At 42.8% G+C, this 23,331-nt stretch overlaps 1 protein-coding gene across 5 annotated transcripts in view; it reads left to right on the top strand.

The window, feature by feature from the left end:
- Positions 1–23,331, top strand: part of PRKCD (protein kinase C delta) — a 128,162-nt gene that overhangs the window by 72,566 nt on the left and 32,265 nt on the right. For all 5 annotated transcript variants that reach the window (XM_075939352.1, XM_075939350.1, XM_075939351.1 and 2 more), the window contains 2 exons: positions 10,779–10,978; positions 18,836–18,896. In XM_075939352.1, coding sequence (XP_075795467.1) covers positions 10,779–10,978; positions 18,836–18,896 — 261 coding nt within the window. The remainder of the gene's footprint in view (positions 1–10,778; positions 10,979–18,835; positions 18,897–23,331) is intronic.

The raw sequence follows: 23,331 nt of genomic DNA, 5'->3' as shown, positions 1-23,331 counted from the left end.
TTAAAGATGAGCACTACATTTGCCTTTTTCCAATCACCCGGGATCTCTCCCGATCTGCACAAGTTTTCAGAGTTAATGGCCAAAGGCTCCGCAATGACATTTGCCAACTCCCCCAGTACTCTTGTATGCATTAAATCTGGGCCCATGGATTTGTGTATGTTTAGGTTTTGTAAATAGTTCCTAACTTGTCCTTTCCCCACCAGGGTTTGTCCACCTCCTTCCCATACTGCGTTCGTTGCCTAGTGCATTTGTCTGGGAGCTGACCTTGTCCATGAAGACAGAGGCAAAGAAAGCATTGAGTACTTCAGCTTTTCCCACATCATCTGTCACTAGGTTACCTCCTTCATCCAGTAAGGGCCCCACACCCTCTCTGATCACCCTCTTATGGCTAACATGCCTATAGAAACCTTTCTTGTTATCCTTCACATCCCTTGCTAGCTGCTATTCCAGTTGCGCTTTCTCCTTCCTGATAACTCCCCTGCATTCTCGAGCAATATATTTATACTCCTCCCTAGTCATCTATCCAAGTTTCCACTTCTTGTAAGCTTCCTTTTTGTGTTTGTTCTCCGGTAAGCCAATCTGGTCGCCTACCATATTTGCTTTTCTTGCTGCGCATCGGGATGGTTTCTTCCTGTGCCTTTAATAAGGCTTCTTTAAAATACTGCCAGCTGTCCTGGACTCCTTTCCCCTTCATGTAAGCATCCCAGGGAATCCTGCCCATCAGTTCTCTGAGGTAGTCAAAGTCTGCTTTTCTGAAGTCCAGGGTGTATATTTTGCTACTTTCCTTTCTTCTTTTGGTCAGGATCCTGAAATCTACCATCTCATGATCACTTCTTCCCAGGTTGTCACCCACCTCTGCTTCCCCTACTAGTTCCTCCCTGTTTGTGAGCAGAAGGTCAAGCTGTGCATGGCCCCGGTCAGTTCCTTCAGCACTTGTACCAAGAAATTATCCCCAGCATTCTCCAAAAACTTCCTGGGTTGTCTGTGTACTGCTGTATTGGTCTCCCAACAGATATGAGGGTGATTAAAGTCCCCCATGAGAACCTGGGCCTGTGATCTGGAAGCTTCTTTTAGTTGCCTCATCCACCTAATCCGGTAGTCTATAGCACACACCAACCACAACATCACGCCTGTTGCTTCCACCTCTAAATTTAACCCATAGACTCTCAACAGTCTTTTCTCCCTCTAAATACTGGAGCTCTGACCAATCCTACTGCTCTTTTACATACAATCCAGCTCTTCCTCCCCTCCAGCTTCCTCCCCTCCAAAGAATTTGCAACACTCTCAGCTTGGTATCATCTGCAAACTTTATAAGCATACTCTCTATGCCATTATCTAAATTGTTGATGAAGATATCGAACTGGTCCCAAAACTGATCCTTGCTGAATGCCACTCGTTATATTCTTCCTGTTTGACGGTGAACCATTGATAACACTCTCTCAGAATGCTTGTCCTACCAGTTATGTACCCATCTTATAGAAGCCCCATATAGATTGTGTTTCCCTAGCTTGTTTATAAGAAGGTTATGCAAGACTGTATCAAATCTTTACTGAAGTCTAGGGTTACCATATCTTCCATTTCCCCTTTATCCACAAGGCTTGTTATCCTATCCCAGAAAGCTATCAGGTTAGTTTGACATGATTTCTTCTTGCTAAATTCATGCTGATTATTACTTATCACCTTGTTATCTTCCAGATATTTGCAAATGGATTTGTTAATTACTTGCTCCCTGATCTTTCCTGGCACAGAAATAAAGTGACTGGTTTGTAATTTCCTGGGTTGTCCTTATTTCCCTTTTTATAGATGGGCACTATATATGCCCTTGTCCAGTCTACTAGAATCTCTCTTGTCTTCCATGACTTTTAAAAGGTGAAAGCTAATGGCTCACATAGCTCCTCTATGAGCTCCTTGAGTGTTCTAGGATGCATTTTACCAGGCCCTGGTGACTTGAAGACATGTAACTTTTCAAAGTAATTTTTAACTTTAACTTCTGAACCTACCTGATTTTCTCCAGCATTTGCTATGGTAGGCATTCAATCACCACCAACCTTCGTGCTGAAAACCGAAACAAAGAAATCATTAAGCACCTCTGCCATTTCCACATTTTCTGTTATTGTTTTTCCCTCTTCATTGAGAAATGGGCCTACCCTGTCCTCGGTCTTCCTCTTGCTTCTAATATATTTGTAGAATGTGGCCTTGTTACACGTTCTGTTTCTAGTGAATTGGAGCTCATTTTGTGCCTTTGCCTTTCTAATTTTGTCCTTACATACTTGTGTTATTTATTTATATTCATCCTTAGTGATTTGACCAAGTTTCCATTTTTTGTAGGATTCCTTTTTTATGATTTTTAGGTCATTAAAGATCTCCTGGTTAAGTCACAGTGCTCTCTTGCCAGACTTCCTATATTTTCTACACAATGGAATAGTTTGTTCTTGCGCCCTTAATAATATGTTTGAAAAACTTCCAACTGTCTTCAATTGCTTTTCCTCTTACTCTTGTTTCCAAAGGGACCGGACCTATTAACTCGTTGAGTTTGCTAAAGTCTGCCTTCTTGAAATCCACTGTCTTTATTTTCCTGTTCTCCCTTCTACCATTCCTTGGAATCATGAACCGTCATTTCATGGTGACTTTCATTTTCAAATTTTCAACCAGTTCCTCCCTATTTGTTAAAATCAGATCTAGAACAGCATCTCGCCAAGTAGCTTTCTCCAGCTTCTGAAATAAAAATTTATCTCCAATGTATTCCAAGAACTCGTTGGATAATCTATGCAGTGTTACTTTCCCAACAGGTGTCTGGAAACTTGAAGTCCCCTGTCACCACCAAGTCCTGTGCTTTGGATGACATTTTTCGCTGTTTGAAAAAAGCCTCATCCACTTCTTCCTTCTGTTTAGGTGGTCTCTAGTAGACCCCTAGCATGACATCAGCCTTGTTTTTGACCCCAGAGACTCTCAACCAATCTGTCTCCTATTTGCATATCAACCTCAGTCTTCCTGGGAGTGGTGGCTGCAGACCTTTCAACCTTGGGGATATGTGACTCCTCTTCCATCTTAACCACACAAGGGGAGGGTGATCACAAGGTTGATTGAGGCTGATCAAGGGTGATCAGAAGAACAAAGGCTCAAAGAGTATGGCTGCACTAAAGCAAGTAACAGTTTTGAAGGATTTAGAGGCTTCTAAAAATTGTCTTCCCATAGCAAGAATTTAGACCCATTTCTTCCTATGAAATTGCATGATCAGTAAAATTGTAGGAATTGCCATGCAATATCAGACCAAGGGCTATTATTCTATCTCTGACAGTTGCCCTTACCAGGTGCTTCAGACAAATAGCAAGAAACACTACAGTAGGCAGACATGGGATGATCTCTCCAATCTATAATAGGTAGAGATGGTCTTAAGATCTGATGCATGAGCCTTTACGTCTCTCCCAAAACCTGTTAGCACTAACTATTACTCTGAATAGTCTTGTTACCTGTATAAATATCCAGTCCCTTTTGGAGTCTTGCTAAATCCTTGGCCTCTGTGTTTTTCTGTGGCACTAAATTCCATGTGCTTTAGGAAACGGTTTCCCCCTCTCAGCCGTTCCAGTTCTTCGCACAGCCCTTGTTCCTGTTCGGTGAAAAGGAGAACAGGCGCTCTTGATCTCCCTCTACGCCGTTCCTTCTTTTATTTATGATTGCCCTACCTCTTACTTGTCTCCATTTTAAGATAAACAGTTCCAATCATCTGTCTCTCTTCATATGAGATGGCTTTTTTTCCAGGCCTGGTCAGTCTCAATGTTCCTCTTTGAACCCTCTCTAACTCTGCAATATTTTTTTTAGATAAAATGACTGGTTCTGCAGAGTGTGTTCTTACCCAGCTGCTCTGCTGTAGGGCAAAGTAAGGATACACCACGGTGGGATAGTATTTTGCTTTTTCATTGTGCCTAGGGCGGTGAGTCAATTTACTTGCCTGCCTCAGCAAGAGAGAGACTTGCTTGTGCTGAACTGGGACAAGGCTCCCTGTACTGAGTCTTTAGCTACCTAAACAAAGTATTTCCTAAGGGCTCTGCCAGCTCTTGCTGTGCATAAGGCATGCCAGTCCCAAAGTCCCCTGCATGTTCAGCCCTTAGCCCTGGACACTCTCAGAAATTACCAGGCAAGCTGCCCCAGAGGAACAGTGCACACATGAGCCTGTTTGACTGAGCTATAACATCATAGCACAGAGGTATATTTATAGTGAAAACATAAGTTTTTTATTAAAAAGCTAAGATTTAGTGAGTAACGGTAACAATGGAAACAGAAATGTGTGTATATAAAACACAGTATAACGCACTTCGTAAAGTCTAAATGGATCTTCAGCAAGCTAACATCTAGAGTAGTTTCTCAGATGAAGTAATCTCTTGCTGTCCCCAGCCAGCATGGCTGAAAATCCTTCTTTCATGCAAAAAGTGCTGACCTTATAGCATCTTCCATGAAGGATGAGACGTCCTCTTTGCTCTCTCCTTGTGTCACCAAAGTTCATTGTTTTGTCTGCAGAAGGAGGGGCATTTGTGGTTTAGTCCCATGTATGATGGCCCCATATTGCCTTCACATCCTCATGTCAGTGTCATATGCAAACAGGTGTCCACTGTGTTGGCTTATGATGCTCATTTTACATGTGAATGAAGGCAGATGTTTGGTCAGAAACCTGCTTGGTAGTCAGTGCTCATTCAGTCTGTGTGTGTGTGTGTGTGTGTGTGTGTACGTACACGTACAGTTCTGTAAATATCAACCCTGCATATATCTCACAAGGATCATGTAACAGGCTTTTAGCAGAGACCTCATTTGAGGGTCTTTGCATAAATATTATGGTAGCAATGTGGTGGGTGTAGTGACCGAGCAATGAACCCTTTTGTCATGTGGCACTGAGTGGCCCTTAGGGTCCCAGGCAGTAAGGTGGCTCAGAACACGATCCAGCAACCTCACGCTAAAAATCCTGTTTTTAATGGGATTGGGGAAACGAGGCTCATGGGGGGATCTGAGCACCTCCTGCCCAGTGAGTGCAAACATGCACCCTCCCTCTTTGCCCTCTCACCCCCGGTCAGCTGTTGCCCTTGTCAGATGTGTCTTCAGTGGCCCAGCCCTCTGGCCAAGTCTCACACAGTCAATATGCATGAACGTACACACCCCTTCTGGGATAGAAAGTCCAGACAGCCTAGTGAGGCAAGGGGGAGAAAGCAGGAAGTGTATCAGCTTTCCCTTCCCCTCGTCTTTTGGAGAGATGGTAGAGATGGGGCCTTTGTAGCAGGAGTAAGGAATGGTCTTGACACAGCCTTCATTTCCCATTTTCATGGCTGACCTGGAGAGTGTCACCAATAATTCTGTTTCAACTTGTTGCTACTGCATCCTGAGTAGGGAAAAGATCATCTCTTGGGCCAGAGATAGAAACCCTGGGAAAAGGAAATTCGTGCATGGTTTGGGGTTAAGCAGATTCTCAAGCATTAAAACGTAATGTAAAGTCGTACTCGTAAATACACAAAATGACTAAAAGGGTAGTGAGAGAACCTTTCAACATTCTTCTCCATCGCTGTTCTTTGGGGACATTGATGTCTGTATTTGTAAGCAGGTAACTTGATCAGTGGCAAGTCCTGACTAGTATGAGTTATACTGAAATAGATGCATAAACAATAAAAGCAGTGTGGCTGAGTGGAATCTGTTCTAGCAACTCTGGCTGTTTCTTCAGTCTTGAGCATTTTTAATGAATAGGTACGTCTGTAAAATATGTATTTCTAAGTGGAAACTTGTTTATAATTTACATGCTGATTCCCACAGGAAATGGACCCCTGCTAGTGCTTAATAGACTTTTGTTTAGTTAAAAGGTTTCTAGACGTCTGGGAACCTTCTTTGTTCTGTGGAATGTTTTCCCCATATATAATGTTGTATCTTCTGCCTGGTCAGAGCACCTTTTAATGGGGTTTATAAGACCAATATAGCAGACATGAAAAGACAGGATTGGATGTGAATATTTCTCTTTTTGTAGAAGGCGCTTTCCATTAATTACTCTTTCTGATGTTCCAAGGGCAACATTCAGTAGCTTTCTGTGGGTCCATTTTTACCAATCAAAGGACAAGGCCAGTCTAGTGGCTGTGCCATGCAGAAGATTTGGTTTTGAGGGCCTGTTTCTGCTGCACTGGGCAATAACACACTTCAAGCAATGAGAAGATAGCACACTCATTCCATAGGCTTGTGGTTCAACAGACACCCACACAACTAATCAAGTCCAGTCATATCACCAGTTAGCTATTCCTGCCTTTTCTTTGAAAGATTATTGGGATAGGAGAGGATTTAGAAGGAGGAGAAAAACTTATAGGGAGGAGAAGATCCTTTAGAATTATAATAAAAGTTCTGTCTCATAGACTCATAGACTTTAAGGTCAGAAGGGACCATTATGATCATCTAGTCTGACCCCCTGCACAGTGCAGGCCACAGAATCTCGCCCACCCCTCTTAGAATAATCCTCTCACCTATGTCTCAGATATTGAAGCCTTCCAATACTTTGAAGGCCCCAACATGCAGAGAGTCCTTCAGCTGTGATCTGTGCCCAATGCTACAGAGGAAGGCGAAAAACCTCCAGGGCCTCTGCCAATCTACCCTGGAGGAAAATTCCTTCCTGACCCCAAATATGGCGATCAGCTAAACCCTGAGCATGTGGGCAAGACTCACCAGCCAGACACCCAGAAAGTTCCCTATAGCAACTCCTATCATCCCTCCATTGACCTATTTCCAACTGGAAATGAATGGTCAATTAGTTACCAAGATCATGTTATTTCATCCAACCATCCCCTTATCATAGAATCAGAACTGGAAGAGACCTCAGAAGGTCGTCAAGTCCAGCCTCCCACTCTAGGCAGGACCAATCCCATCTAAATCAACCCGGCCAGGGCTTTGTCAAGCCGAGACTTAAACACCTCTAGGGATGGAGACTCCACTACTTCCCTAGGTAACCCATTCCAATGCTTCACTACCCTCCTAGTAAAATAGTTTTTCCTAATATCCAATCTGGACCTCTCCCACCACAACTTGAGACCATTGCTCCTTGTTCTGCCATCTGTCACTACTGAGAACAGCCTCTCTCCATCCTCTTTGGAACCTCCCTTCAGGAAGTTGAAGGCTGCTATCAAGTCCCCCCTCACTCTTCGCTTCTGCAGACTAAACAGACCCAAGTCCCTCAGCCTCTCCTCGTAGGTCATATGCTCCAGACCCCTAATCATTTTGGTTGCCCTCCGCTGGACCCTCTCCAATGCGTCCGCATCCTTTTTGTAGTGGGGGGCCCAGAACTGGACACAGTACTCCAGATGTGGCCTCACCAAAGCCGAATAAAGGGGAATAATGACATCTCTGGATCTGCTGGCAATGCTCCTCTTAATGCATCCTAATATGCCATTAGCCTTCTTGGCTACAAGGGCACACTGTTGACTCATATCTAGCTTCTCATCCACTGTAACCCCCAGGTCCTTTTCTGCAGAACTACTACTTAACTGGTTGGTCCCCAGCCTGTAACTATGCTTGGGATTCTTCCGTCCCAAGTGCAGGACTCTACACTTGTCTTTGTTGAATCTCATGAGATTTCTAGTGGCCCAATCCTCCAATTTGTCTAAGTCACTCTGGACCCTATCTCTGCCCTTAAGCGTATCTACCTCTCCCCCTAGCTTAGTGTCATCTGCAAACTTGCTGAGGGTGCAATCTATCCCCTCATCCAGGTCATTAATAAAGATATTGAACAAAACCGGTCCTAGAACCGAACCTTGGGGCACTCCACTAGAAACTGACCGCCATCCTGACATTGAACCGTTGATCACTACCCGCTGGGCCCGGCCTTCTAGCCATCTTTCTATCCATCTTACCGTCCATTTATCCAATCCGCATTCCCTTAACTTGCTGGCAAGAATATTGTGGGAGACCGTATCAAAAGCCTTGCTAAAGTCAAGGTATATAACATCCACTGACTTTCCCATGTCCACTGAGCCAGTTACCTCATCATAGAAGCTAATCAGATTGGTCAAGCACGACTTGCCCTTTGTGAATCCATGCTGACTATTCCTGATCACTTTCCTCTCATTCAAGTGTCTCAAAATGGATTCCTTTATGATCCCTTCCATGATTTTTCCAGGAACCGAGGTAAGACTGACCGGCCTATAGTTCCCTGGATCGTCCTTCTTCCCTTTTTTGAAGATGGGCACTACATTTGCCTTTTTCCAATCATCCGGGATTTCGCCCGATCTCCACGACTTTTCAAAGATAATGGCCAAAGGCTCCTCAATGACATTTGCCAACTCCTTCAGTACCCTTGGGTGCATTAAGTCTGGACCCATAGATTTGTGTACGTTTAGTTTTTCTAAATAGTTCCTAACCTGTTCTTTACCCACCAAGGGCTGTCCATCTTCTTCCCATCTTGCGTCGCTTAGCACAGAAGTCCAGGAGCCGACCTTGTCCGTGAATACAGAGGCAAAGAAAGCATTGAGTACTTCAGCTTTCCCCACATCCTCTGTCACTAGGTTACCTCCTTCATCCATTAGGGACTGCACACCCTCTCTGATCACCTTCTTGTTGACATGCCTGTAGAAACCTTTCTTGTTATCCTTCACATCCTTAGCCAGTCGCAACTCCATTTGCGCTTTCGCCTTCCTGATAACCCCCCGGCATTCTCGAACTATACATTTAAGCTCCTCCCTAGTCATTTGTCCAAGTTTCCACTTTCTGTAAGCTTCCTTTTTGTGCTTAAGTACACCAAGGATTTCCCCTGTAAGCCAATCCGGTCTCCTACTAGGTTTGCCTCTCTTGCTACGTGTCGGGATGGTTTCTTTCTGTGCCTTCAATAAGGCTTCTTTAAAATACTGCCAGCTGTCCTGGACTCCTTTCCCCTTCATGTTAACATCCCAGGGGATTCTTTCCATCAGATCTCTGAGGGAGTCAAAATCTGCTTTTTTGAAGTCCAAGGTGTGTATTTTACTACTCTCTTTCCTTCCTTTGGTCAGGATCCTGAAATCTACCATCTCATGATCACTGCTTCCCAGGTTGTCACCCACCTCTACGTCCCCTATTAGTTCCTCCCTGTTTGTGAGGAGAAGGTCAAGCTGTGCACGGCCCCTGGTCGGATCCTTCAGCACTTGTACCAAGAAGTTATCCCCAACATTCTCCAAAAACTTCCTGGATTGCCTGTGTACTGCCGTATTGGTTTCCCAACAGATGTCAGGGTGATTAAAGTCCCCCATGAGAACCAGGGCCTGCGATCTGGAAGCTGTCTAATTTATGGCTTTCTGTAGTTATTCTTACCATCTGTTTATCTAAAAGCCTTCCTAGTAATTATAGAGAGGGCTGAATGCTGGAAGGAACTTTGGAGTAATTGAAACCTTTGCTTCCTACAAGACTCTTTGAATCCCAGGTAATACAAGGAAAGGAGAAGAATCAGAAGGTCATAACAAAATGCAGGAGATCCTCAGGGGGCTGTTTGTGAACATTCTGAGAAGGCCTTTTGGCCAGCAGCCTTAAGCTACTTGTCAAAGCTGTAATTTGTAACGCTGTTCTCGGCAGGCATTTCCTAATAAAGAAATACGGGCAGGTTATTCTTTACTGCTGTTTGGACAGCTCATCACGCTGAGCAGAGTGCATCAAACAAACGGCTATTGAGTTAATATAAACTTACCTTGGAATTCATGCCTCAGAAAGCTGTTTAGACAATTGGAGTAAACAGAAATTCTACCAATGACTTCTATGGGAGAAAGATCGTGGCCTCGCTCCAGTGGGACAGGGCGGTGCTCTTGTTGGTTTGTAGAGCATCTAGCACAGGAGAGTCTTGGTTGGTAATGCAGGCTCAATGGCACACGATAATACAGAGGATGATAATCATTGAAGTCCATGTGTGCTGTACAGCCGGAGAGAGATCTTGCAATACGTTGAAAGCTATAGAAATCATGACTGGGTCAGACCACAACTATGTTACAGGTGACTTTCCCTATGCTGCTTCTCAACAGAACTGCAAGAAGAATGTCAGCATAGGTTAGGAGACAGGTTAATGAGAATGTTCTGCTGTAGGTCACCAGTATGAATACAAACTAGGCCAGCATTCAACATTTCTTAACTTATCTAGTGGTGGATGCCTGACATGAGAAGCTGGTGATCTAATCCCATCACACTCTATCCTAGTGCCCTCTAGGCATTTTCAGCAAACAGCTTAGTGACTATCCTGGACACTGAACTACCCTATGAACTAGAGATGTTAAAATGTGTTTAACTATGTAACCACTGAAAATTGCAGTGGTTACATGGAGGGGAGCCACCTGCCCCCTCTCCAGGAGCTTTTAAGCTGGCTCCCCATGTGTACCGGCTCCAGCCTGCCTCCTTCTCCTGCTGCCTGTGATACAGAGGCAGCAGTGCGGGGGAGGGAGGGCTTGGATCCCCGGGAGCCGGTGTGCACCATGTGTATTGGGGGACCTGTGTGTAATCGTGATGGTTAATCGATGAGCAGGTTCATCAGTTTACCATGTACACAGTTACACTGTCACTGGGCTATAGCTGGTCTCTATACAATAACTGATTGTGGATAAATGTTACTCTCTAGGATCAGGGACTTTACCAAGGTTTGAGTATGTTGGTGTTCACCTGGGTGGCAACCACAACCCCAGGTTTTCCAAGGTTCTCTCCTGCTTATTTCATAGTGAGGGGGGCATCTCAATGTTGTTCTTCCATTGGAAATCAAATCAGATACTGTCCTATGTAGAGCCGTCACTTCCTACTTATCCCACTTTCCATGCGGTTTTCAGAGAGGGGGAAAACTTTGATTCAGAAGAAACCCACCATGTATCCTGAATGGAAGTCTTCCTTTGATGCCCACATCTATGAAGGACGTGTCATTCAAATTGTGCTCATGAAGGCAGCAGAAGAGCCGCTGTCCGAGGTGACCGTAGGGGTATCCGTCTTGGCAGAGAGATGCAAGAAGGGCAACGGCAAATCAGAATTCTGGGTAAGTGTGAAGAGGAATCTGTTCAAAATCATTCAACTGTGTGTTTGTCTTGTTAGATTTCACTCAAGCTGAACAGACATGCCATGTAGCTTCTAAAAAGAATGTCTGCTCCCTTTTGATGTGCATGGCAGTCCAAGTGAGACAATTATTTTAGAATTGCTAATGATTGAATAATGGAATGTCAATGTCCACAAAGTTGACAGTAAAACCCTGGACTTCAATATCTGAAAATAACGACCTGTATTACACTAAAATCTTATCGTGTCAAGTATCGCAGACATGAGTATGGTCAGCATGTATGTTAATAGAGCTGGATTATCACAATTAGCTTGTACATGATAAAAAAGTGAAGCTAATTCTAAGTCTATTTGATTTTTTTATTTTGCTTTTCAAAAATAATTTCTACTCATGCTTCAGTATGTAGCGTCCTTTCTTCCTAACCCCCTACTCATCTATCACCCTTTCTTGCCTTCATGTCCTGTGACACATGAACATTTCTGTTTACAAATGTGTTTTGAATGCTTTGCTTCTAAACAAAAGCTCACTGTTGTAATGATTATCATTTTGCCTGTGCTATTTACATGGCATATGGTTTGCAAATCTCTTAAAACTTCCTCATGACATAAATGATAAAAAAATGTGTCATTGTCTCATCTTGCCCTTGAGTAAAGAGCAGCTCTGTGGGTACGTCTAAACTACATGCCTCTGTCGTCAGAGGCATGTAGATTTGTTGTTTTGGCAAAGGCAAATGAAGCCGCGATTTAAATGATCGCGGCTTCATTTACATTTACATGGCTGCCGCACTGAGCCGACAAACGGCTGATCAGCTGTTTGTCGGCTCAGTGCGGCAGCCATGTAAATTTAAATGAAGTCGCGATCATTTAAATCGCGGCTTCATTTGCCTTTGCCAAAACGACAAATCTACATGCCTCTGGCAACAGAGGCATGTAGTCTAGACACAGCCTGTCTTACAGGACACGAATTGGGTTTACCTCAAACAATTGAAGGTTGTCTTGGTAGTCTAGTGGTCTCCGTACATACTACCTTGACTCTCTCATAAAACCTTGACTCAAGCATAGGAAAACAACATAGGGAACCTTGTGTTTACAATCTCTTCAAATTAGGCAATATGAAATTCAGTACAAAGTTTGTGGTTGTGTAACCACCACTGGGCAGATTTGAACCTGGGACTTCTGGAGCTTAGTGCAGGAGTCTTTACCACTGTGCTGAAAGACAGCTGGCGCTTGGCTTAAGCTGGAGAGCTCCCTTGTTCTTATCTATTACTGAAAGCGGTCTAAGTGCCACTACATGGGACAGTGAACCACACTAGGTGTGTGGGTTACAGTTGTTTCATGACATTTTGCAAATTTCCTAAGCATTCCTAAATTGGTCATTGGAAATTATTCTGGATAGACACTGAAAACCTCCAGTGACAAAAAGATGTAAATCAGTGGTCCCCAGCATGGTGCCCGCATGGCGCTTGGAGGGGGGGGCTGGCTCTGGGCGCGCGGCGCTTGGGTGGGTGGAGGGCGGCTCTGGGCGCGCGGCGCGGCTATGGGGGGAGCCCCGCCCTCTGGCGCTCGGCAGGCGAACGGCCATGCCCCCGTCACCCGGTAGCCTCAAATGGTTGGGGACCACTGATGTAAATGTCCAAAATCATGTTCCCAATAGAAATAGAATCAGAACCCTGGATTGAACATCCAAACCTCTGGTGAAATGCAGATGAGAATTCAACCTTTGTAGCCTGGGTCCATCTCGACATTTAATATATTAATGCTTTCACTTGATTAATTTGGCTTAATTGATTTTTCATTAACTAAAATCCGAACTTATGTCTTATTACAAAATTGTTTCCCCGTCAACTTCTCTGCTTTCGTGGCTTCATTCACGTGAAGTGAAAACAGAAATATTTTTCCGGTGTATTTTATTTTCCCCTTTTCCTCATTTACTAACGTAAACAAGATCCTTGTTCCATAAGACAGAGCTTCTGTATCACTTCAGGGCAAGATGACTTAGCAGCATCCCATAAAATTTTATGGCACTTTGAAGTGCTTGTTCTCATTACTTACAACAGTAGTATAATCTCTGTTTAAAATGTTAGCGAGTCTCTGCATATTAAATCACCAGTCTGCTGTGCAAAAATATATGGTTAATTTTACAACCAGAGGGAAATGCTTATGCTTACCAAAATTTCGATGAGGTCTCTCCATTTATATGGTTGGGGGCACCCAGTTTATGATCATACCTGGTAAGCAAGTATGAATATATATCGCCTCACTGATATGCATGTAAAAGTGGACTCCAGAGAGCTCTACCAGAATGCTGCTGTGTATGATAACACAGGAAAATGTCCATCTCTGCCTGAGAGAGACAAATTGAGTAGTAACATAAGAGTGGCCATACTGGGTCAGACCAAAGCTCCATCAAGTCCAATATCCTGTCTTCCAACAGTGGCCAATGCCAGATTATCTCTTTTATTGGTTCAACTTGTGGTGATGGAAGAGACAAGTTTTTGCACTTCACAGAGCTCTTCTTCGGGTCTGGGGAAGGTAACCAACATGTCTAAACTAAATACAAGGTAGGACAACTCTTGAAGCCTAAGGGGTGCGCAAGTGTGGTAGGAGTCCACTAAAAATGAAGTGAGGAATTAAGGGTTAGCTGGCGTCACATTATAAGAACCATAAAACCAGTGTCTCCGGAAAGTCCATTTTTTTTAGTAACTAGCAGAGTTATAAATTTAAGTTTCCATGTGTACCTTGTGAAGGTCTGATGCAGGTTTCTTTTCAGGACTAGGGCTGCAGGGTCAGATATGGAGTGTTGCTTTGTGGAAAATATTCGCCCACCGGTAGTATCATGTTTTTTTCCCTCATTTTTCCATGTGAGTTCTTTCAAGAGCGTAGTGATCGTCTTGCTGCATCCACACAGTAGTTGGGGCATTTGTTGTACTGGATGAAGTATACTGTTGCATGCTGTGATCGGTATATATGGGACCTATTGACCCTGAAAGGTGTGTTGTACTGCACATTGATCATCAAAATAGTGGAGCTACATCTACTCTGCATCAGCTGTTCTGGCAGTCAATGGTATATCTTGGTCTATGGGGCGCTTGCTTGTAATTTGACCTTGGTGAGGTTGGGGGTGGGTGTTCAAAGTCCAGATATCAGAGGACTGAGATGTGGTCTCCATCAAGTATGGGTTATAATTGTTTGATGATACCCCATATGGGTTCCGGTGTGAAGGGGTAGGTGACAAATAGTGGTTTGCAGTCAGTTTGTATTGTATTTTATCAGTATTAAAGTAGGTTCTCTCAAGGTATTTGGGTTGCCTGTTCCATGATGCAATCTATTTCTTTGTTGGGGAAAAGTGAAGGCAGTTTCAAGTGCATGTAGTGTATCCCAGACTTCCTCTTTGGAGTAAATTCTGTGGTATTTGAGTGCCTGGCTGTAGAAAACAAATTTCTTGGCGTGTGTACGTCGGTCGCTGTATCTCTGGAGGGATCCTTGAGGTTCTTCTATATAGTCAATTGTAGGATTACATTTTTGAATCTGGTGTTGGTGTCCAAGGAGTCAGTACTAGTGTGGGAATCTTAGAGTGAATGGGATGGATGGGTTGTGGTGTTAGATTTCCTTCACAACTTTATAAGAAAGTTTAAGCCGTCTCTCCAGAGGATGAAGATGCCATTAATGGATCTCAGGCATGTCTTTGGTTTTATGGTGCATTTTTCCAGAAATTCTTCCTTGCCATTGAAAAGATTGGAATATTGAGGAGCCATCCTAATACCCCTGGCTGTTCCCATGGTTTGGACAAAATAATTGTTGTTAAATGTGAAGGATGAAATGGATGAGTTTGGTGACGGATGTTTGCTGAGAGTGGATTTCTGAGCCTTGTACATCATCTTGGAGATATTTGAGGCAGACACGGGTACTGGAATGGAAAGGGACACTGATGTAAAGGGAGATCTCTGTGGCCAGGATGGTGTTCTATGGAAGTTTATGAAGTTTCTGTAGGAAATTGCGGTGCCTTTGAGGAAGTGGCCCTGGATGTGGAGAGTAGTTTGGAAATGGCTGTGTGTAAGGGTGCCATAGCAAGGTCTGGGCCTGCCTGGTTCCCTCGTTTGTATATCTTAAGAAGCAAGTAGTATGTCCCTTGGGTGGATCCTGGGGTATAGGATGGTAGGGTTTTTTAAAAAAAAATGTTTGGGGAAGGATTTGATGGTGTCTTCAAATTCCTGTGTAAATTGTGGGGGGTGGATTGGTCTTTGAGTTCTTTATAGGAGGTAAGATCAGAGAGTATCTGTTTGCCTCATTGGCATGGCCATCTGAGTAAGTACTGCAATCGCTCGTAATTTGTTTGCTGGTTTGGTCTCTATCTGCTGACTGGATTTCAGGGATGATATAGCTGTGCTGTCAGTGGTGGAGAGATTGTGGTGATTGTCGTGCTTTTGTCTGCTGGGGGGGAGGGTCTAATCAAACTGTTCTTGTCTCTTGTGATCGTCGGTGGGGACGTGATAGTTGTGTGGAGGATGTTGTCTTTGTTGAGAGAGAATTCCTTGAGGCAGAGTTGACAGAGGAACATTTGTAGCTCTCCACATGTTAGTACGGTATCTGGTTCAGAAGAAGTGTAGTCCCTTGGAGAGTTTGGAGAGTTAAGTTTCAATTAGGGATAGTCTTGATAGAGTGTAATATCCATTTGATAGGTCTCTGCCTTTCATACCATGGCTAGTGGGGTGAGCATGGAGGAAAGTTGTTCAACGAGAGTAGACTAACTTGACCTCCTTATAAGCTCTGTTATTCTGACACCTAAAGCTTTTAGGAAACCAGCATGTGCATCAAAGTAGTTTGCTTTTCCAGAGGTCGGGTGCTCAGAGAGAACATGCCACTGGGTGCTTTGGCAGAGGGAGAGCTGGCAAATGAGTGCCAACTTGCACAGTGTGTTGCAGAGCCGGAAGGCTCAGGACAGTCAGTAGAGAAGCGTAGTGGGGAGTGTTCTTGTTGCTGCTTTGATAAAAAAAAATTGAATGGAGTGCATCGTTTCTTGGTGCATGCCATGGGCTGCAATGTAGGTTGTCATTGGATACGGAAAGGCCTTCTGCACCTTTTACAGGTACATTTCTGCAGCACAGAGCAGGATTTGGCTCTCAGCAAATACCAATCAGTGCGGCAACAAATATTTTAACCGCATTCAGCAATACAGACATAGCAATGTCTACATCATGCAGCACAGAATATTTCACCACAGGATGACGCTTAATTGTACTGGTCCACTAATGTTCAGAATTGGATGCTCCTCCACTTGAAGGCCTCTCTTCTTCTTGCTGCAGGGAGGAGAGAGCCTTAACCATTAGGTTCTTCTCCAACCCAGACTGACCACCCAGAAAAACAGTAAAGGCCAGTGAAGAACAATGAAAAGGAAAATGACATTCTTGACCATGTCAAAGCTCTGGCCATGCCCTGTGGGTCCTGTGCCTCTAGGCGTTGGTTCTGTGCCTCAGAGTCTCGCTGTGACTCTCCACACTGCCGTTTGTCTTTTCTAGAGGCCAGAGTCACAGCTTACTGAGCCAGTCTCATCACTGGCAATGTCAAATGATTAGGGGGTGACCCCTCTGTAATCCTGGGCCTCCTTTTTTCCAGGAACCAACTTTTTAGTGTTGTGGGGAAGACTGGGGGGGGGGAGGGTAGACCCAGGCCCACCCACTACTCTGGGTTCCGGCCCACGAACTCTAGGCAGCAGGAAGTGACAGGGTTTTCCCTCATTACAATACAGCAGCCTTTTCCCTGGGCTACTTCCCCAAATGCTCCTACTAACTTCTCCCTGGTACCTGAGCAAATCTTTCCTTCTTAGCTCTCAGCAACACACTTCCTCTTCTCTTTCCCCTCTCCCTTACTTGAGGGAAGCCTTTTAAGAGCCACAGGCCTTAATTGGCTGCAGGTGCCTGATTAGTCTGTTGCTTCAGACAGGCTCTTAACTTACCTCAGGTGCCTGCCTGCCTTGATTATGTGGCAGCTGCAGGAAACAGAAAAGCATTCACCCAGCTCCTGGTATGTCTGCCCTCCATCAAACTATTGTAGCCAGCTGCACTGGGTCTGTCACACTGTGTATTTGCATTTGCACTGTACTGACCACTGTTCAGGCTCTGATCTCGGTAGTGGCTTTTGAAAACTATCATGCTATGAGTAGTAACAAATGATAACATGAAAAATGGAGTAAGGAGAGAGTGGGGGTGTCTCTCAGCAAGTCAAGTAAGTCCATCTCATGATGCCTGATGGATCCTACATTGTAGCAGTATGCACTTAAAACTTACAGGTGCATAGACAATAATGGGCCAAGCACATTTTAGAGAACAACTTTATTCAAACGTGCTTAATTCTGATTTAATTTACGTGTATTGCTGGGATACAATATTAGGTAATTGGTTCACCCTTTGTGTGTCAATGTAACATTTTCAAACTTTGCATAGTGACCTTGGTTTCCCTACAGTTCTTCAGGCCTGCACATTTAGTTTTTTGGAAATTAAAAATTAACAAAGGGTGAATTGAGAACAGGCAAATGGTTCTGTATAGATAGTGTTCTAAACTGAAGTTCTCTATTACCTACACAGCAGGTTCAGTGCAGGCATCAGCTGTGCAAGCTTCCTCCATATTGCTTCAATCCTGACTCGAAGAGTCCATATCTTGGGACAAGAAGGTAGTTCAGTTTCCATAACTCTGTCTTAGGTCTGCCTATGGGTACTGACAACTAAAGGCAGTTATGGTGTGAATCCTTGTTTGCCACTAACTTTACCTAGACAAGCAAGCATTCATCACAACTGACTTTTGGTCGTTAACAGCCATTGTCTGTTTTAACCAGTGACTGAGGGATGAAAAGCTCCGTTCTTCCACAACATTTCCTTCTATCCTCCAGCTCCCTAGTGATCCTACTGTGGTGCCTGGCCCTGACATAATAGAGATGTCAGAAATGCTGTCCCGGAAATGGAGAGGCAAGGCACTGTGACCAGATAAAGTGATTGTAGATCTGGTGAAAATCTTGGGCGAGAGTGGCATAAAACCATGTGGCAAGACAAGAGAATACTTCAAGGCAGAGGCCAGTCGATCCCGGTCCCAATACATACAAAGGGAAGCATTCATTAACGTGGAAAAGAGTGGGGGATAAAATTGTTGTTGCATGGAATGAAAATACTGAAAAGTATCCAGGATTACATGAATGGCGGAACCCCTCCTGGAACAAGAAAAGTTCAGCTTTAGAAAAGGATGAGGTGCCATCTTTGTTATTCAGCAAGGAATAGGAAAATAGAGTCCCAGTGGATTAGCTTATGGGCTTGCATGGACCCAAAGGACACCCACACTAGTGTAAGGATTTAGTAACTATGGTGCATGCTCTGTATAGCACCAAGAGCGATCAGACCAAGTTCTGGAAAAATAAGTCCCTTTGAAGTTTAAGTCACATTGCACCAGGAGTTGGCCGAAGTCCCTCGCTGTTTATCATATTGGTGTATTATGTCAGCAGGAAGATGAGGGAAAATCAAAATTAAGACAAAAAAGTAAGCACTCCATCAGTGGTCTTGAGTACAGCAGAGAGCGCATAAAACAAAATTTAAAAAACCCAACAACAAGTTGACTGCATTTCACAGTCTGGCTGACACTGCTACATCAAAGTAATGGAGGAGGCAAGAAGAGATTTTAAAAAAAGGATAAAGTTGGCATTGTCACAGCAGTGAAAGATCCCTGTCTCCCAAGATGTCATTCTGTCATTTTACTTAAATGACACTTTCTAATTCCATTGAGAAATATCAATTAAACTAAATCACGGTATGTTTCCTATCAGCCCAGTAATTCACTCTTGGTATCTTTCCTCTTACAGCTTGACTTACAACCTCAAGGGAAAATACTGATGGCTGTGCAATATTTTCTAGAAGATGCAGGTAAAGTAAATTTTAATTTAGTCAAGTACCAACATTTGTAACATTTTCTTATATTTTGTTTTCTACAAATGAAATCACATTGTGGAAAGTACATTATTCCAGGAAAAGTTATACTCAGTGGACTCTTGTAATGTATGAAGTTATGACTTCATCAGAATCTAATGTATCTAGCTTAGATAGTTATACTACAGTCTCTACTGCTGTAGTATTTAAGCACCTCACAGTCTTTACTGTATCTTGGCTGATAACACCCCTGTGAAGTAAGGAAGTGCTAGTCTCTCCATTTCATTGTTGGGGAGTTGAGGCATGGGGAAGTTAAGTGACTTGTCCATGGTCACAAAAGAAATTAGTGGCAGAGCAAAGAATTGGTCGCTCATCTTCCAAGTCTCATGCTAGTATCTTAACCAATGAAGCTAAAAACCGTGTGATTGAGTGAAGTAATTGAATGTGTGTCAGCATGTGAATAACGTCAGTGCTGTAACATTTCATTTTAAATGCTGTAAATTGTATATGTATTGGGAAAGAGTCAGTATAGTGTATGGACCTCCCACAGAACATCATCCTTGCCACCAACCCTGCTCCCCAGCGGGCGTTCAAAGGCCAGACAAAAAATATGTGCTGTGCTGCATATGACCTACGGGCCAGACTTTGCTCACGCCGCTGTAGAAGGCTGGAGCTCAGGAGAGAACTGGAAAGGAAGGAAAGCTGACAGTCAAGTACTTCCGGGGAAGTTTTTTAGAGTCAGGTAAAAAAAACTGCAGGAAGTAGAATGGAGCGGTAGGCATCCATAATCTGTGCCATCACTGAAAGCCAAACTGGTTAAATCTCAGACAGACTAATGCAGTGATGGCATCAGCTGAGGGTAGGGAGTCTAAGGCTGTCAGGCACTAGGCTGTGCGACCAGTTTGAGACTGCTGACAAACAGCATCTTACTTTGGATGTTCTACACCCAGAATGTGAGCAGCTTTTATAAAGCTCAGAAAAATCAGATGAAATTAATAATTGTTGCCTATCTTAGGTGTAAACCAGAAGGCTCTGAGCTATGGTAATTGGCCTCCTACTTCATTCAGTCCTGTGGTCTCCTATGGCTGACTATAAAATATGCATAGGTGTAAATGCCAACCACTCCTTGTGCCCCCCCATATACAAAAAACAGCAAAGAACCCTAAAACCTTTCGTGAGACAGGAATGTGTCCTAAAAGTATCATCAGTTTATAGTGTTCAGTTTGAATTAGTACAGAAGGTTTTCACTCATGTCGATGGGATAATACTGATGACTTATCTACATAGGAAAATTATTCCAGAATAGCTACTCCAGATTAACTTCATATATGGAGGCTCTTATTCTGCAATAAATGTGCCTTACTCCAGATTTTCTTCATCTACATAGGAAGTTGATCAGGAATAGTTAATCTGCTTTCAATTCACACCCTATCTGTGAACCCAAAGAAAGGCTACCATTTATTGTAAGAAAAGCAAAAGGTTGCTATGCTCTGTAGTTATCTTTGTGCTGTGCATGAGAGTTGCTTAATACATCTTCAGGATTGCTATGTACTTTTGAGTGTGTTGGCCAGGAATGAGTGATAGCCAAAAGGACCAAAATGAGAACGAAAATTGCAGAACCATCATTTCAGAAAGACTGACATTTAAACATTTGAAAGCTGAGCGTTGAAGGCTATGCACTATAAGAGCTATGCCTAAATGCCCTATTAGATGGCAGTAGTTTTAATTAAAAGCAAAGCGTCTAATTATCACAGCTCGGACAACTTTTTCTTGAACTTGTCTCAACAGAACAGATCAATTCAGAAGCAAAAATGGTAAAAGACTTACAAAATTCTCACTTACAATCTCAGTTTAAGTGGTAAGGCATTTTGCCATCCTGCCAGAGTGTGTTTCTAAAAAAGGAGCGCTAACTACTGTTTTTTCCTTGTGAGTTTAACTCTGTGTCATAACAGAAAATCAGAGGCTCTGGTTATTAATAGCTAAAAGAGAGTAGATGCATAGAAGACACTGCATAAGGGGCTTCAGTGTTCAACACAGACAATGTTTTGCTCTAACCAATAGTAATCTATGCTCCTTGCTATAAAAAAGATGTATATGCCCATTAGCTGTGTTGAGAGAGGGCTCTTAGGCTGCTGATTTGATGAGAGAACATGGGATTACATCTGTTTGACGTATATATAAACTAAACAATTCAAAATTTAAGTAGGTCAGTTTTTTAAACAGGCTCAATATTGACCTGCACTTAAGTGCTTTTTTAAAGGCACATTTTATAAAAGGAATTGGCCATTCATGCACTGACAATTCATTTCAAATGATATCAGAAGTGTTTTATAAGAAACAATAAGGGATTTTTGAGGGAATCAAACTAAAAAATAATAGAAGAAAACAAACCATTTTGTCATCTTATGGGAAAATAGCATAATAACTTCAGTTCTGCAGAAACAGTATTCTGCAGAACAATGTATTATCATATTTTAATGGTACAGGTAGAACTGCAGTTAACTTTTTGAAGCAGAAAAGTTTGTTAGTGCATCTGAGAAATGTCTGTGCACTCATCTTTACTTTTCTTATTGGTGCTATAACCATTGGCTATTGCAATAAAAGCTACAGGCAATGTAAAGGAGAAATGAGATTATATTTAGCAACATCACCGTGTAGACAAGGTTTTCTTTTTACCTCACAGGCTTATATATTTCTATGAAAATCTTCAAAATTTATTTGCTCATTTCTCTAAGATATCGTAAAACAGGATTAGTTTAGAGTTCCATATTTTAAGTGTCTAGCAGGTTGTGGGTTTTTTTTTAACAATATTGCTAAGATGTCTGTCTTGAGATACAGTAATAGCACTTCACTCTTGTTCATTTAGGATTGCCAGATGGTTTCAACAAAAATATTGGACACACTTGATGTTACATCACAATCTACATTACATCTTATTTAGAAAATACCGGACATTTATATTTTCTCAATTTGTTTCCCGAACAGAAAGCTCAGATGCTGGACTGTCCGGTTCAGACACCTGGCAACCCTATGTTTATTTGTTGCAGGTTAGGGTCTGACAGGAAGCCTGCTAGGTAATTTGGTCATAGAAAGAGGTCTCCTTCCTGGTCTTTGAAGGTCCTTTCTCAGGGACTCTTTAAAACAGTGGCTACAGAGCCCTAACTTTAGGGCCTCAGATTGACCCAGAATGAAAATTTCTTCTTGCATTCCCTATTGCCCTTCTTTAAGCAGAAATACTGGGGATGAGCCTGAAGAGACTTTTCTTCCTGCAACAGAAAATGGAACTCTGCCTCACACTATAATGTTAAGAACTTTCTCCCCCACTCTCATATTGTGTCATTGGAAATAAAGAGATGCTCTTGAAAAGCAGCTGCAGCTTAATAGTGTGCAGATGCAATGCATTTTATGTCTGGCTTACCCTTGTTTATTCAAATGTAGTTAATGACCTTATCCAGTAAGAAACCCCAGCATCACAGTGAATGGTTCACGCTAGCACCTCTCACTCTGTGTGAAAGCAGCTTTGGAAGCAGTTGGAACAGATTGTATTTTGTTTTGGGTTTTTTTTCTTTGTTTGTTTCTGGACTCTGCCTTGTCATGCTGCTCACTTCAGCTTCTAGGAAAAGGGGTTAGTGAATTATTTTTCTTTTCCGAGTTCTCAGTTCTATCAGAAGACAAATGCTTCACAAGTCACTTCCAGCAAATTATCTGGTCTTTCTGGAGGTTGGGAACATGAATTGTTCATATGTAGTGTGTCTTCTTCTGCATGTTGTGTGGGGAGTGCTGAGTAACTAAGCATGAGACTTTTAAAGGGGGAGAGCTGGCTTAGCTCATTTTCATGCTAAGAGACAGATTTACAGGTGTTCAGCTTACACCATCTGCCTGCTGAGTAGGGCTAAATTACAATAGAGTACAATTTTTGATGTTCAAAGCATGTTTGGCATTCTTGTCTCCGTATACAAATAATAAATCAGAATGGCAAATTAAAGTCAGAAGATGGCCCTATAATGTATATGGGAGAGGGAGAATATATATAAACCAGTGAACAAGGGGAAGAATAATATCTCTTAGAGATGCCATATTGTGATGTTTCCAGTACTAAACTGAACTTTTAGTTTTCTTCAGGTAAGTAGATGGTTTATATACATGAACATATGTGGACTTAACTCTTAAAAGGTGAAATTTTTTGAAAAGCAAATGAAGTATTAAATTAATTGTATTCTGTCATATAGCCACACGTTACACTGCAGATGTTAAGCTAGCAATGTAAATGGTCAGCCAAGTACCATAAAGCACCAGGCAGAGGGAACTGAATTTGGTTTTCCCAATGTACAGGAGGTAGATAATGCATTTACAGACATTACAATGAACTGGCTCGCCTTGTGCTTTAAAACAGCGTTCCTTTGTTTACAGAGAGCGAGAGCTAGCAAGCATT

Source organism: Pelodiscus sinensis, chromosome 11 (assembly GCF_049634645.1).
Source record: "Pelodiscus sinensis isolate JC-2024 chromosome 11, ASM4963464v1, whole genome shotgun sequence".
Classification (NCBI taxonomy): domain Eukaryota; kingdom Metazoa; phylum Chordata; order Testudines; family Trionychidae; genus Pelodiscus; species Pelodiscus sinensis.
The sequence above is the reverse complement of the archived record's forward strand: the minus strand, read 5'-3'. Positions and strand labels throughout refer to the sequence as shown.